Genomic DNA, 16308 nt, shown 5'->3' on the forward strand with positions numbered 1-16308 from the left:
TTAGCCCTGTCCTAAAATTTTTTTCTCTGAGGTGGAAAATTTTAAAATATGTCATTGCTGCTAAGAGATTTTATATCCTGAAAATCCCCTACTTTTATAATAGTAGGGGAGATTATTCCATGTATACTTATTTTTTCAAAAATAGAAAATCCTATTTGAGGTTTAGCTTATTGAGGTATTCTGGACGTCTAGGTGCCATTTAAATGTGACAGTGGGATGTAAAATTTAACCTGAATTTTTCATATCTGCTCATGCAAAATCTAATGAGATCATACCTTTAAACTTAGAGGACACCTCCGATGCCATCAAAACTCACTACCTCATTTTACAGTTAAGAAACTGTGACCCAGAGGTTAAATGACTTTCCCATTATCACAAATCTAACAAGTGGCAGATAGGATGACTTTTTAATAGGTCTATATAGTAGCCTGAGAAAATAATATTAAAGGTTACAGAAAGATTCCGAGTTATATTTAGAATGCAGTGATGATTAAATTGGTTTTTATATGTAGATTTATGGTTCCCAACAGCTTCCAAAAAACCTTGCTCCATGGTACCTTGGGGGTTTAATTGCCTCATTTTTTCTACCACATTATTCCTACCACTTCCCCTGATTATATTCCATTGAACTTTCAACTTGGCTCCCATGCAACTTTGAAATTAATCTATTATAATCTTGACCCAACTCTCCAGATCTATATATTTCCTGAAGCAAAACTAATATTATTTCCATAGACACATTTTCTTACAATGCACGGTTCCCACACTTAAGAAAATGGAATCGAACAGAAGGTAGAAACAAATGAATGTGTTTCTGTGTTGAGAGCTCTGGAGACATTAAGGGTTTCACTGATGATATCTGGAAGTATGTCACATTGATGATATCTGGAAGACTTTTCTCCCTGATAACTTAATGAAGAAATCACAGGTTCTGAGAGTAGAAACAGGCCTAAATAATGTATTGGTCCAAATCTTCCTTGAAATAAAGATTTTCTTTATAGCATTTACTTCATAAATGGTCAACTTGACAACCTCCAAGAAGCAGGTGACCTGTTCCAGCTTAAACAGCTATTTTCCCTTGTTGTATTGAGCTCAGATCTCTGCAATATCCACCCACGGGTGTCAGATTTGCCTTTATTCAAAAGCATATATTTTCTGTATCTCTGTTTTGCTTCAAAATTGTACCTTAAGCAAATATGATTTCCCATAGGAATTATCTATAGTTTAAGACTTATATGGTGGTAGGAGAGTTAATGTTCAGTGTCAAGTTCATTCATGATTGAGGTGTGAATGTATTTGATTGGTAGTCTGATGTGATATCACATGCCTGCTTATATGTGTTTTACCCCCCCAGTTGCTCCTTTCCTCATCCCTTTATTTTTTCCTCTCTCCAGGTTTGTGTGCAGCTTGGTTTATTATGGCCTAACCCTCAGTGCAGGAGATCTGGGTGGAAATATTTATGCCAACCTGGCCCTGTCGGGGCTGGTAGAGATTCCCTCCTATCCTATCTGTATCTATTTGATTAACCACAGATGGTGAGTATAAAAGAATCAGAGATTGGTCCACCTGGTTGTGTATTTGTGTGTGTGTGTGTGTGTGTTACCCAGTGTTTGCCAGTTTGACAGAATAGCCTCAACCTCTTCAATGGGAAAGTCTGAATTCATTTCTTAATAGTGTTTTTGCCTTTGTTGATATGTTGGAAGATTTTACTTGCATATATCTAGCCTGTTAATGAAAGTCATTATCTGATGACTTTTGGTTAAACATGGTGCAGTAGACTGAAGAGTTCTGCTAGATAGGCCTGGCATTCCACATCTGGAAGTATTTTAAAATTTTATAAAATAGTATTTTTATTTTTTTAATTTAATTTAGGAAGCTAGGAAATGTTAAGTGTCTGAGGTCAAATTTGAACTCAGGTCCTCCTAATTTCAGGGCTGGTGCTCTATCCACTGTGCCACCTAGCTGCCCCTAAAATAGTATTTTTAAAACTTTATATAAAGGCAAAAGATTAAAGGAATCAGAAACCTTTTTTAACTCCCAAAAAGGACCTGAGGGGACTAGATTTCTCTTTAAGTGACAGCTCTTTGTTTTTCTATCACCTTCATTTCTAAATCTTTCTCTTCCCTCTTCCCTACTCATTGAGCCATCCCTAATAAGAAAGAGGGGTATTAATTAACCAAATATAACCAAAACATCAGCTGTACCAGTAAAAAGTTCAGTGTTTCACATCCATGGTCTGCCTTCTCTGCAAAGAAGGAGAAAAGATACATATTTTCCTCTCAAAAAGACTGTTGCCACCACCTATGTCTAATGGATATTATATAGACTGATCACAGTTTCATTTGAATTTTTATCACACCTTTCATCATAATTCACACTTAAGTATCACTTAAAAAGTCACTTAAATTTAAAAGACTTTTCTCATTATAATCCTTTCAGGCAGGAAGTGTAGATATTATATTATATATTATATTATATTATATTATATTATATTATATTATATTATATTCCCATTTTACATAGGAAGCAAGACCATCCAAGATCAAGTTTGGCAAATTGCCTGTGGTTGCAGAGTCAGTAAGTTGTAGAGCCTGTGCTCAAACTAGGTCTAATAATTTATGGTCCTATATTTGGTTACATGCCATGTTTCTTTTCCCCTCATTCCCCTCTCCGAGGGAGATGCCATTTAACTCTTTGTCAGGAGCAGCCCCAAAATATAAATTTTATAGAGGGATTTGACCTCTAAGATAATAAAAACCAAATTAAGATAGTTAATAAAAACCAAATTAACTAGAATACCTTATTTCCAAAGTGTTCTGACTAAGAAGAAGAAGAATTAGCCTCCATCTGGCATTTTATGGCTTACTGAGCACTTTTGCCCAGAGAATTCTAATAGTAGGCACACATTGCTTGATAAGTTGATTGCTTGAAAGAGTGTTTCCTCAATCATTTTATCTAACACCTGCCACATAAAGTAGATAGTGCAAGTATTATCTGATCCCTCTAGTGTAAAAAAGAAAGAACTAGACTAGATGGCTTTGAAGGCCCCTTCTAGTTTGAGAGATAGATGATTTAATCTCTGCTTAACAGATGAAAGAGCTGAGGTTCAGAAACACTAGCTACCTTATCTAAGGCCACATACCTAGTAATTGGTGGAGCTGAACCTTCAAATTTTTTTTTTTTTGGCATTCTTCTGACTTGGGGCCCAGTGCTCTTTCCATTGCACTCCACCATTTCCATGGAATGGATGCTGAACCAGCAAGCAGACTGTATAGTCAAAGTTCTTTCAGGCCAGAAAACACTTCAAAAATCAAGTACTTAGCTAAGCTTGAACAGTAGCAGTAATAAGTAGGCAGAACATGGGGGGTCTGATTGGCTTCTGAGCCCTGGTGTTTTGCCAAAAGAGTTTAGTCTAAAGTAATAGTGGGGGAGACAGTCATGGTACAGAAGCACTAGAGAGAAGAGACAAAAATTGGTCCCCCAAAGTGCCGGGTCAGGTCCAGAAAACACAGAAGAATTAGAGGAAGAGCAGAATGGGGTCTCAGAGGGGCTGGCTCCAAGTGTGGGATTATTTGTTCATTCTCTCCCTGCCAGATGTCTGTTTTTAGGCAGGGCTGTGTTCTTTAATGAGCTGGGGAATGGCAGTTGGCCAGGTACCCAGCACAGTAAAACAACCCACAAATCATTTAGCCCACCTCTTATACTTGCTTCCCACAGTCTTCACAAACCAACAAAAATCCTCACTTGAATTACTGAGAAGAGTAGAGTTACATTGGATCATTACCCAGGAGAGGCATGAGATGAGCTTCCATGGGGCCCTAAATCCTGACATTTAGTGAATTTAACAAATGTTTACTAAACACCTATTATGTACAGAATTTTTACTTTGAAGGTATCAAGCATAGATAAAACACAAGTTGTAATTTCATGGAGTTTGTAGATGGCCCTGGAAGGTACCTTCTAAGGACAGACTATCTGTTATCTTTATTAATGGTCTTTGAGACAGGTTTTTAAGGTTGAACACCCACGGTCACCTTTGGTCAGTCTATAGTTAGGGGCTACATGCATTTGGACCCTAGAATCACCTGGCTTGGAGTCAGAAGAATTGTATTTGGAATTATTTTTGAGAATTTACTAATTTGATCTGAGGCAAGTCAGATAGTTAAAAAGCATTTATTAAAGTGCTCAATATGCACCAGGAATGGAATTAAATATTGGGGATACAAAGAAAGACAAAAATCAACCCTCAACCTCAATAAGGGAGAAGACTTGTCAAGAAGTAGCTGTGTATAAGATATATCCAGAATAGAGTGCAGGTGATCAGAAAGGGGAAGTATGTGTAACTCCAGAGGGTTGAGAAAGGTTTCTGGTAGGAGGTAAAATTTGAGTCAAGTCTCAAAGGAAGTCAAGAGGTGGAGATGAGGGAACAAAGCTTTCCAGTTATGGGGGAGAACCTACGGATACTGAGATGGGGAATAAAGAGTTGGATTTGAAAAACTGCACGTAAACTTATGGAACTGCATCACGGAGTGAATTGAAGGGAAGAAAGTATAGAAAACTTGAAAAAGTAAATTATTCTGTCCCTTTGAGTCTCATTTGCCTTATCTATAAAATGTAATAATACTTGTACTGCTTTGTAAGCCTTCAAGATAAATATGAGGTACTGTTATTACTCCTGAGGTACTAGACCTCAAATTTGGATTTTAGAATTTAGGGCTCAAAAAGGCTCTGATCCAATGTCTACATTTCACAAATTTAGGAAATAAAATCAGAGATAGGTAGTTTATGACAGAGCTGGAATAGCAAAGCAAATTTTTTCACTTGAAGTCCCATGCTACCACGTGAAACTTATCTCAAGGACGTGCAATATAGTTTCATATTTTCAGAAGTTTAGATAGCTAGGTCAGTGAAAGTACTCATGGCTTGAGAGGGGAAAAAGAGACATAGTGAGTGGATAGACAGACAAGAAAAGGTAAATACAAGAGTGTTGATAGATGAATTATAGTGACCGTGAGCAGGGAGGGCAGAAGGCAAATATGAATGGAAGTGACTTTCAGAATTGTAGGAAATACAAAGCTATTATTTGAGATGGCTCTCTGTGAGGATGAGGGAATCAGGGAGGAAATTCACATTATATAAAAACAAAAGATATCAGTAAATATACATTTAAAAGGGAAAATGTGGAACTCTTTTCAATTCTTTAGACAGTACTTTTTTGTTCTTGGGTGATTTCATCCATGTGGACACTTTTTTCACCCAATCCCACTCTGCCATATTCTTTGGTTTGTTGAGTTGCTATTAGTCATAAAACAATGCCAATAGTGATGATTACTAATAATATGCTCTTATTTCCCCAGTGAATCTTAATTTAAGAACTCACACTGACACCTCACTTATGTGGCATCTTTGAGAAATGAGCCCTTCCAATAAAGGCGAATGTTCCTCACAGCCAGAGCTTTAGCCTTTAAGAGGCAAAACTTGTTCTGTTTTGATTGTTTTTATGAAATTACAAACACATCTCTGTTAAAATGGAGCACACACTGCCTGCCCCTGAACATAAGACTGACTAGAATATGGCTTTAGGAGTATTAATTGTATAGGGCTGATGCCCTCAGGGACTGTTGAGATGTGTACACCTGCTTACCCCTCTACTAAATGACCCCACACTGTTCAGATATTGGGTGTGGAGGAGGACTCTGAATTTTTTGTTATTTTTCTTTGCTGTTAGTTCTCATGTCTTGCTTGCTTCCATTGTGTACAATTTAAATAGTCCCTACTATTTTTTGCAGCTCATATTTATTATAGGCTTGGATAACAGATGACTGGGCTCCTTATAATTGAGAAGAAAGCAAAACTCAATAGGTTCTGAGTGAGGATCTCTACAAGTAATGTATGTGTCTGTGTGAGCATTATTGCAAATATGTTCACTCTGCAAGATCTTTTTTTCTCCTAAGCTTTGTATGTTTGGGAAAGTTGAAATAAAAGATAAGTAAATTGTTATAGGATTTAGGTCTAAATTATATAGATTATTTAAATTTTTACTGAAGGAAGTTAGCTATAGGAAGAGGGGAATAGAATCTTCTCTGAGTTTACTTTATTGTCAAATGAATTCCTAATTTAGGACTGTTTCACTTGTATATGAAGAACTTGTATCTAGGATAAATGTTTTACATAATAATGATAATGATAATAATAATAATAATAATAATAATAATAACTGTGGGTTTTGTAGTTTTGCAAAATTCCTCACATACATTATCTCATTTGGACTTTACAACATTCCCACAGGTATTATAACCTCCATATTAGGAATGAAAAAATCCATGGCTTAGGAGGTTCATTGAGAGTCCCCTCATGTTTTTAATTTCTTTTAAAAAAATTTTTTTAACAGTAGATTTTTATGTCTAAAATACATGCAAAGATAGTTTTCAGCATTTATCCTTGCAAAACCTTGTTTTCCAAATTTTTCTTTCTCCCCTATATAATCCACCTATAGCTACCTTCACAGATCATATTTTTTGTCATTGAAAAAATGTTAATTTTAAATATGAGATTAATGAAATATATGTATATATATGCACATATATGTATATATTTTTTTCCATCCAAGTTCAATGACCTGAAATTTATTTATGGAGCCCCTGAGAGGGCTCCCAGGTTAAGAATATTTGGCCACTATCTTACAAAGTTAATAAACAATAATAAACAATAAACCATCCTTTGTTTGGCCAGAATTGGCCGATCACACCACCAGTTAACTAAACTAATCATGTAATAGCTTTTTGCTGCATGTTTAAGGATTTGTTCTGAAAACTTCGTGCCTGTCCAATTCAATGGCACACCCATGGGAAATTGGTGATTGACCGTCTTAGCAGTATTGGCAGTATGATACCTGTTACCAAAATCAATATCAATTAAGACAACATTTATTCCAGCTACATCTTCTGCTGGCTCATTAATGGCCTGCCTTCATCTGTACTTGTCAGCCAGCAAATGTTCCTTGACTTGACTTTTTTTTTAATATTGAATCCAAGTTATCTTCAGTTACCATCGTATTGAATAAGAAAGGCACATCTCTGTATATTGTAGATATATGTATATATAATTATGTGTATGTATTTTTGTATACATGCAGTGAAACCAAGGGAAGGGGAAACAGTTGGATTTGGGAGATAATTAATAGGAATGTCTCATTTATTTTGATTTCTTTAGGTTTGGTCGCAAGCGGACCTTAGCAGTTTTCCTGTGCCTTGGAGGACTGGCCTGTCTTATTGTCATGTTTCTTCCTGAAAAAAAAGGTGCATTGTTTTTATTTTTCTCGCCAGGTTTTTTGGTTAGCATTTGGATAATGGTGGATCTTAGCCTGGAAGAGTCAACCATATGTCACACTTCATTTCTGTGACAGGGTATTCTTTAGCAATTGTGTACAATATAATAGACCAGATCCTTCTCGGTGAGACAGCTGTTCTTTGGGTGAATAATGAACTTTGAGCAGAGCATTATTAATTCTTTCAAGCTATTAAGCTACCATCTGGGTGGCTAGAACATCATACTAGTGAGGCCAGATTTGCTAATTGGATCGTGATAAGTAACCGTTAACTTCCCACAGAGAAAATCTCTTGTTTTGTGGCCATAGAATCATACCCCTAATCCGAAGCAGCCAGCTCTTGGGTGTATATAGTTTTGGCTATGAGAAGGCCCAGGCAAGATCTCAATCAATAAGCATCTGTGGTACAGGAGAGAATGTTGGACTGAGCCCACCTTCAACATCAGCTATGTCAGCCTGGTAAAGTCACTTAATCTGTCTGGAGCTCGCTGTAAAAATGAAGAGGTTGAATTTATTAATCTTTCCAATCCTCTGATACTATTCTATACACCAGACACTGTGCTGGATTCCAGGAATCTGATTTAGAACAAAGCTGTAGCCACTATGGAAAAAACTCTTTAAATGTCAGTTCTAAGCTTGGTTCTTTTTTCATAGGTAAAATAAAAATAGTAATAAATAACAGTTATATAGTGCTTACTATATGCTGGGCACTGTGCTAAGTGCTTTTAACAAGTATCATCTCGTTTTATCCTCACAACAACTCTGGAAGATAGTTGCTATTATTATTCCCATTTTACAAATGAGAAAACTAAGGTAAATGAGACTGTATTTGAACTCCTGCTTTCTTGATTCTGGACCCAGGGTTTGTGCATCATGGCGCCACCTAGCCACAAAACAAAAAATAAAAGATGAAAATATATTCCTTTAGTTGTCTTTTGGGGAAATAACTACTGAAGGTGGGATGTCTGAGTCCTAACTGTAAACTACTTGAGGTTAGAGACCATGTATTCTTTCTTTGCAACTTCTAACATGAAACTATTCATTGGTTGTTTACCAAAATAATAATGATTCTAAGGCTTTCCGATTTAAATCTCCAGAATAACTTTCTCATTGGGTGGGATTTGTCATAGTTTTGTTATTATTAAATGATTTTTTTTTTAATTTTAGTTAAAAAAATAATAGGACCAAAAGTCTATTCTAGAATTCATCTGTTCAGGTGTTTTCATACTTCCAATTTTTTGGCAGATTTTTAAGTTATAACATGCAGGTGTAAAAGAAGCATTTCTCATATCCTTGAGCTTTTGTTTTTCCTCCCAGTGCCCAGGAACTGTTAGAAAAAAAGAGAGTAAAATATCAGAAGATGGCCCTTCTATCGTTCTCATTTATCCTGCCCATGATCATTGATTTAAATTAATTCTGATTAAAAGGAGACTTCCTTAGACAGATGCAGAATAAACCAGAATGCCTTAACCAGATTTCACCCCAGTCCCCTAGTACCAAGCATACAACAGACACTTATGTTGTTTTTGGATTAAATATGTAATGAAAATGTTTATATAACCCTCCCAATATGATTGTATCTAAGTCAAGTCAATAAATATTTATTAAGCCTGTCAGCTGGCTGTTTAAATTCTCCTAAACTTAGGACCTTCCTGTTCAAACTCTATAATTTTAAGCCTCCTTTTTCTCCCCTTATTCATTTATGTTCCCTTACTCTCTTATTAGCTAGTGTTTACCTTATTAAATCTTTGTGATTCTAATCCCCTGGACCTTTATACAATGGTCCTTTCTGAACTCATCCATGTTATGCCCCCAAAAGCAAGAGCAAAAACTCATTCAAATTCCTGCCCCCAAGTCTAGACCTGTAATCATCTCACTTATCATTTTCTGTTTATTTCAGAAGGGTTTCCTGAACCTTTTTTTGAAACAGGAGACTCTTACCATGTTTCTCTCATGTGCACTTAGAACTGGATTTATCTAACAGTGATAGTTACCTTTGGCAAATATCTCTCTGTTTTACGACTTACTTCATAAATGATCAGGATTGTCAAAGTTCTTTATTACCTCATCTTTTAAGGAATAATATCTGATCTTAATATGTCCATAAGAGATATTGTCTAGAGAGTACATTTTGTTCTGTCAAATCTCTAGTCAGCCTTTTTTTTTTTTTTTTTTAAAGCCTACTTCCTCTCTAGCTACTTCCTAATGGTGGCAGATCCAATAAGGTAATTCATTTCACACTGTCCATTACCCTTTCATGGGTAATGAACCAGTTTGGTTCTAACATTCCCACTCCTAAGGATTTTCTGCCTTTTTTTCCCTTCATCTTTTCCTCTTAACTCTCTCATCTAAAGCTGCAGAAGATTTGAGCCACTGTAAAATAATTCATTTTTGCCTTCCCTGGTTGAAAAATGTGTGAATCTTGCCTTTGCAATGGATTTCACCTGATTTTTGCCCAGTCTTATCATTAAGAATTTGCTTTTCCAAATTTCAATACTTAAAAAAAAAAACAAAGAAAAAAAAAAACATAAAATGGTTCCTCTACTAAAATAAAGAGCTTTATTATCATGCCAGACCTTTCCCTACCGACCTGCCTTTCTGGGTCCTGACTTTTTTCTGGTCACTTCAGAAACAGAAACCTCATACCTGCCATACTATGTGAAGGACGACTATAGAATTAACATTCTAGTACTTGCTAGACATCCAAACATTGCCACCTTCAAAGTAATTTCTCTAAGAGCTTAAACATTTAATGCAGTGATTATACTCATTTGGGGAATTGCCTTCAGACCTTCAGCACAATTTTCTTTTGAATATTCTCATGCTTTGAGAGTGGATTTTATGTGTCCATATGATCAGAAGCTATTTGACATCGTCTAGGAAGTAAAGTAAGGAATCAACTTGAATCAGGTAGTTCTGGTAAAAAGCATTGAACTTTATTTTAGTGCCTGCTTTGTAAAATGGATTCTGTTAACAGCTCCCAAAGAGGAGTTCTGAAATTCAAAGTTCTAGGTCACAAGTTTAGAACCACAAGTTACCCATCTAGAGAGAGCTGCTAACATCAAGGACTTCATTTGCAGGTGAAAATGAAGCTGAGAAATTAAAAGAAGCAAGCCTGTGGGAGAAGTACAAAATACTTCTAGCCCCTACATTGTGTTACCACCAAGCCCAGATTATGAATGTAGATGGCAGGGGGAGAGTCACACAAGATAATATCCATTCAAGAATGCCAGGAGATTGCCCTTCTTCTGTAAAATGAGGGGAATGGTTTTGATGGTCTCTGAGATCCTTCCCTGCTGTAAATTTTGTGATCATAATTCTAGCATGCTGCTGCTGATTTCAGCTTACTGGTCCCAAATGTCATATGTAACAGACCTTTTCTCGACTTAACTATTATGATGTGGGTCCCATTAGAGATATTTTGATGTTATTTTTTAGTAAGAATTTTGCTTAAGAGTCCACGTGTTGCCCAAGATGTACAGTATCTCCTAACTGATGCTGTCTGGAAGACTTCATAGTACATCGTTTTCAAAGATCATTTCTAGAACCCAGTAAGGAACACACTGATCTGGGCTACCTTGCTGCCCAAATCATTGTACTGACTTAAAGTTTTTAGAAATAATAGATGAATTTGATCTGTTCTCTTTTTAGCTTAGGAAAAAAGCCAGTTTAAAGCCTGATCAAATACCCTTGAGAACAGAGGCCAAAAAACATGAGCCATTGCTTATTCGATGAATTCCCCATAGTGGATTTTGTGGGATGTTGTTTTTTTCCCACAAAGCATGCAAAGCAAGAGCTCAGATTCTTTTCCAGGTAATTTGGCAAGAGAAGAAGACATGTCCCCAGTTGGCAGAGTTTGACCCATCCAAGCTTGAAAATAAATGAGGATTGATTTCAGAACCAAGCAGAGAAGGTGGCGCCTGATGAGATGCCATGGTGACTGTGATTCCTGGAAGCAAGCCTTTCTTTGTAGGCCTTGTCTTCCTTCCCAACCTAAAAATCAGGAATCAGTAGTTTCTTCCCCTAAGATGACCCTCACTGGCCTCCATCTCACCATTCATTGGATGAATATTGGTGATGAGCATGTCCTGCAAACTAAGTATTGTGGAGGATACAGAGAAGTATAAAGCATTAATTATAAGTTCCTTGAGATCAAGAACAATTTTTGTCATTCTAATCTCAGATAATAAATAGTTGCTGAGGACCTCCTCCTACTTTCTATGAGTGATCTTGAGGGATCCTTAAAAAACAAAGGATATAATCCCAGCTCTCAAAGCATGTAATTTAAGCTAAGAACCAAATTAAAATTTCACGTAAGCAATAACAAAACAGAATATCAAAACTGATGATTTTCTGTAGTGCAAATTGTTATATACGAGTTTATGGGATCATAAGTATACAGAAGTTATCATAGTGAGCAAGATTAGTTAAAGAAGGCTTCAAGAGGAAGTATTAATAATAACTAGGGCCACTAGGCAGTTCAGTGGAGAGAGTATTGGCTTGGCGTCAGGAAGATTCATCTTCATGAGTTCAGATATGGCCTCAAACACTGACTTGATGTGTGATCCTGTTTGCCTCAGTTTCCTCATCTGTAAAATATGAAATGGCAAACCACTCCATATCTTTGCCAAGAAAACCCTAAAAAGGGTAACAAAGACAGACACGACTGAAAATAATAGCGCAGCAACAGTAGCATTTTCAACACATCCACAATGTGCCAGAAACTAGGCTAAGTAATGTGCCCAAGAAAGAAAAATAAGATAATCTACTCCAAGGAATTCACATTTGACTATGGGAGCGAGCTTCAGATGCAAGAAAAATCAAAGGGTCCATTGGTCCTTATGGTACAAGGCAAGGCAGATGGTAATGTATCTTCTTAAATGTCATTTCCACTGATAAAATTATATCTTTTTCTGATATTAAGTCATTTGATACTGTCAAGGACTTTGCATTGAAAACTTTCTTTTTGGACTTTTCCATAATGGTAGTTACTGAATGCATTAAAATAGACCCTCAAGGGAAGTGATAAGTCTCCCCCCCCTACCTCCTCCCAACTGGAGTCTTTTGTATGAAGCAAAAGTTGCATAATGATTGGATGGGAGAATTATAGGAAGATTTTTCTTGGGCAGGTAGATGTACTAATCAGTCTCCTGAGGCAGCTAATGGTGTGGTATGGGGCAGTAGGCTGAGGGTCAGCAAACCATTCAAATCCAGTCTTAGTTATTTACTATCTGGATGACTCTGGGCAAATAACTTAATCTCTCCTGCCACATTTTTCTCATTTATAAAATGGAGATTGTAAAATGAGTTCCTATATCTCAAGATTGCTGGGAAGATCAAATGAGATATTTGTTTAAAGCTATCTTAAAGCACAGGGTTTAGCATGTAGTAAGTGCTATATAAATTATAGCTATTATTATGATTATTATCTCCTCCTAAAACTTTATAGTCTCTATGTAAGTATGCTGGGTCTGAATTCAAATTTAATCTGAAGCACTGTTTGCCTCCATTTCGTCATCAGTAAAAATGAACTGGAGAAGGAAATGACAAACCACTCCAGTATCTTTTCCAAGAAAACCCCAATGGGGACAAAAAGAATTAGACAAGACTTAAAATGAACAACAACAAGATATTATATAGTGCTTTATAGATGTTATATAAATGTTTATCCTTCTCCCACCTTTCTTTCCCTTCCCTTCCAAATGTGACATTGCAATTCTTTTAGCATTCTTAAGTATATAGCAAGGTATGAAGAAGGCACAAATTAGTTCCCTCTCAGATCTAATACTTTTTGTTCTTCACTATCTTAATTGACAACTTCTAGGGAGGTTGCGGGTGGTTATTGCTGTTGATCAGAAGTAACTGGAACCTGAACACATTTAATAACCGCTGCTCTGAACAAGCTATAATGCATTCAACTGGAAGGCAGGCAATGTCCACGGCTTAATTTATGAGTCTTTTCCCTAAATTAAAGACCATCCTCCTCCTTGACATTGACTTGAAAGCCTTCCATTCTTTTCCTAAATTACTGTGAACTTCAAAAGAGAATTTTCATCTTTACTAATAATCTCCTTCATTGGGTTGCCTTTTCTTTTCCAGACACAGGAGTATTTGCACTGGTGAACAGCCATTCTTTGTCTTTACTAGGAAAACTGACCATCAGTGCTGCTTTTAACATTGTTTACATCTATACATCAGAGCTTTATCCAACAGTCATCAGGTAAGTATCCATCAAAGAATTCTAGTCCAGGCATCCTGTGTTTATGTTGCAAGGTCTTCCTTTGAGATCCTTAGGCTTCGGGCGAATACCTACCTGCTATATAATTGGCAATCCAATATTTTTCAAGCTGTAAAACTGGCTTTAAAATATTGTTACGAGGGTGAGGAAAACAAATTTTGTTTGAACCCTGTGGGCACATTGTAAACTAAATATCCTGATGGGAAAAGGGAATGTTTTTGCTTTGTATTATCTGACCTTTTCTATGGGTACAAAACCCATAGGGATAGGTTCTAGGAATACCATCATGAAAAGCAAATGATCCTTGCTTTCAAGAGTCTGATGTTCTATCAGCACAAAAATTTTTTTACACATATAACAGATGCAAAATATATTAAAAGTAATGTGGGTGCAGCTAGGTAGCACAGTGGATAAAGCACCAACCCTGAAGTCAAGAGGACCTGCGTTCAAATTTGATCTCAGACATTTAATACTTCCTAGCTGTGTGACCCTGGGCAAGTCACTGAACTCCAATTGCCTCAGGGGAAAAAAATGAAAGTAATGTGAATTTGTTGATGGGCATTCAAAATAGCAAATGGAGAATTCAAAAAAGACCTCATGTAAGTAGTGATGCTTGAGTTGAGCCTTGAGGGAAGCTAGGGAATGGAAGAGCAGGGGTGAGCAGGAAGTAAATTTCAAGCACTATTATGTTTTCCTCTGGGTTTATTAATCCCTCTTAAAATCCAGATCTCTAATCTGAACTCAGTTTCAAAATGGGATCCCAACCAGCACCAGAAGAGAAGGCAGCTAGGTGATTGAATGGCATCAGGTCTGGAGCCAGGAACATCAGAGCTCAAATCTAGCTTCACATACTTAACCAGCTGTGTGACCCCAAACAAATCACTTAGTTAACCTTTGTTTACTTAAATTTTCTCATCTGTAAAAATGAGGATAATAACAGCACCTGCCTCTCAAGGTTGTTAAAATGAGATCAGATTTGTCAAAGGCTTTTAGTATAGTGCCCGGCACATAGTAGGTGCTAGATAAATGTTAGCAATTGTTAATTAATAATTAAATTGTTAATATTTTCAGGAGCTACTAATTGTAATAGTTCAATTATATTATTAGCTTTTTTAAAAAATCATTTTTGATATGTATTTTCTTTTTAGTTCACAGTAAACCACAGTTCTTTTCAATTCATGATAGTCTATGACTAAGCTACTATCGGACAGTTAGGTGGACAGCTATAGTGGACAGAGTGCCAGGCCAGGAGTCAGGAAGGCTCTACTTCTTAAGTTCAAATCTGGCCTCAGACAAATCATTTAATTCATTTGCCTGTTTCCTCATCTGTAAAATGAGCTGGAGAAAGGTAGGGCAAACCACTCCATTATCTTTGCCAAGAAAACCCCAAATGGGGTCACAAAGAGGCAAATACAAGTGAAAAACAACTGAGCAACAGCATCTAGCTGCCACTGACTTCTCAAAACTATTATTGGCAAAATATGAATGATACACTACTTTACCTCTCCCAGTCTTCAGGCATTTCTTTTATCCCTTCATGTGGTTTGATAAATAATAGCAGATACTTTCACCTTTCACAAAAGCACCTACTGGGATGATGTTGCCTCTGAAGCCCTAATAAGAGAAGCAGCATGATGGAGAAGAAATAGAATTGAACCAGAAGTTAGGAGATTCCCTGAGCTCAAACCATCCTTTTAACATTTATTAGCTGTGTGACTATGAACAAATTATTGAATCTGTTCCACATCTTAATTTTTCCATTTTTTAAATAAGGATAATAATATTCACATTACCTGTCTCACAGAACTTTTGTGGTGATCAAATGAGTGAAAATATATACATTGCTTTGCCCACCTTACAGCCTTGCTGTTATCATCATTTTGAGAAATTTGGGTACAGGGCCAGTGACATTGTGTCAGTATTCAAGGTCATTATCAGCTCAAAAACAGTTGTTGGGTTTTTTTGAGTTTGAAAGGATTATAGGAAAAAATGCTTAAATTGTTATTGATTAAAGAAATGCAAATTAAAACAACCCTGTCAGGTTGACTAATATGACAGAAAAGGAAAATGACAAATGTTGGAGGGGATGTGGGAAAAGTGGGACTGAAACGCACAATTGGTGGAGTTGTGAACTGATCCTACTATTCTGGAGAGCAATTTGGAACAATGCCCAAAGGGCTATAAAATTGTTCATACTCTTGACCTAGCACTACCACTTTGAAGGTCTCTCTCCCAAAGAGATCAAAGGAAAAGGAAAAGGGTCTATAGTACAAAAATATTTATAACAGCTTTTTTGTGAATTTTTTATTTTTTCTTTCTGAAATTTAGATGATGCTCATCATTTGGGGAATGACGGAAAAAGTCATGGTAAATGATTGTGATGGAATATTATTGTGCTATAAGAAATGATGAGCAAGATGTTTTCAGAAAAACCTGGGAGACTTACTTGAATTGATACAAAGTGTAATGAACAGAACCAAGATCATTGTACATAGTAACAGCAATTTTCTGTGATGATCAGCTGTGAATGATTTAGTTAGCAATATAATGATATAATGACACAAGACAATTCTGAAGTACTTTATGGAGCTGTCTCTAAAGAAACAACTAATAAAGTATGAATTCAGATTGAAGTATATTTTTTTACTTCATTTTTTTTTTTTGTTCCTTGAATCATTGAAAATCATGTCATCTTCTGGTTCATTAAAAAAAATATTTTTTATTCAGTACTTTTATCTACCTT

General features: G+C 36.3%; 1 protein-coding gene across 1 annotated transcript in view; it reads left to right on the top strand.

Annotated features, from left to right (window-relative positions):
- SLC22A15 (solute carrier family 22 member 15) overlaps positions 1 to 16308 on the top strand; it is a 90249-nt gene that overhangs the window by 66460 nt on the left and 7481 nt on the right. Inside the window, exons 7-9 of the mRNA XM_003769821.3 lie at positions 1395 to 1535; positions 7213 to 7298; positions 13427 to 13547. Of these exons, the coding sequence (XP_003769869.2) occupies positions 1395 to 1535; positions 7213 to 7298; positions 13427 to 13547 (348 nt within the window). The remainder of the gene's footprint in view (positions 1 to 1394; positions 1536 to 7212; positions 7299 to 13426; positions 13548 to 16308) is intronic.

The sequence above is a fragment of the Sarcophilus harrisii genome, chromosome 4 (genome assembly GCF_902635505.1).
Source record: "Sarcophilus harrisii chromosome 4, mSarHar1.11, whole genome shotgun sequence".
Classification (NCBI taxonomy): Eukaryota; Metazoa; Chordata; class Mammalia; order Dasyuromorphia; family Dasyuridae; genus Sarcophilus; species Sarcophilus harrisii.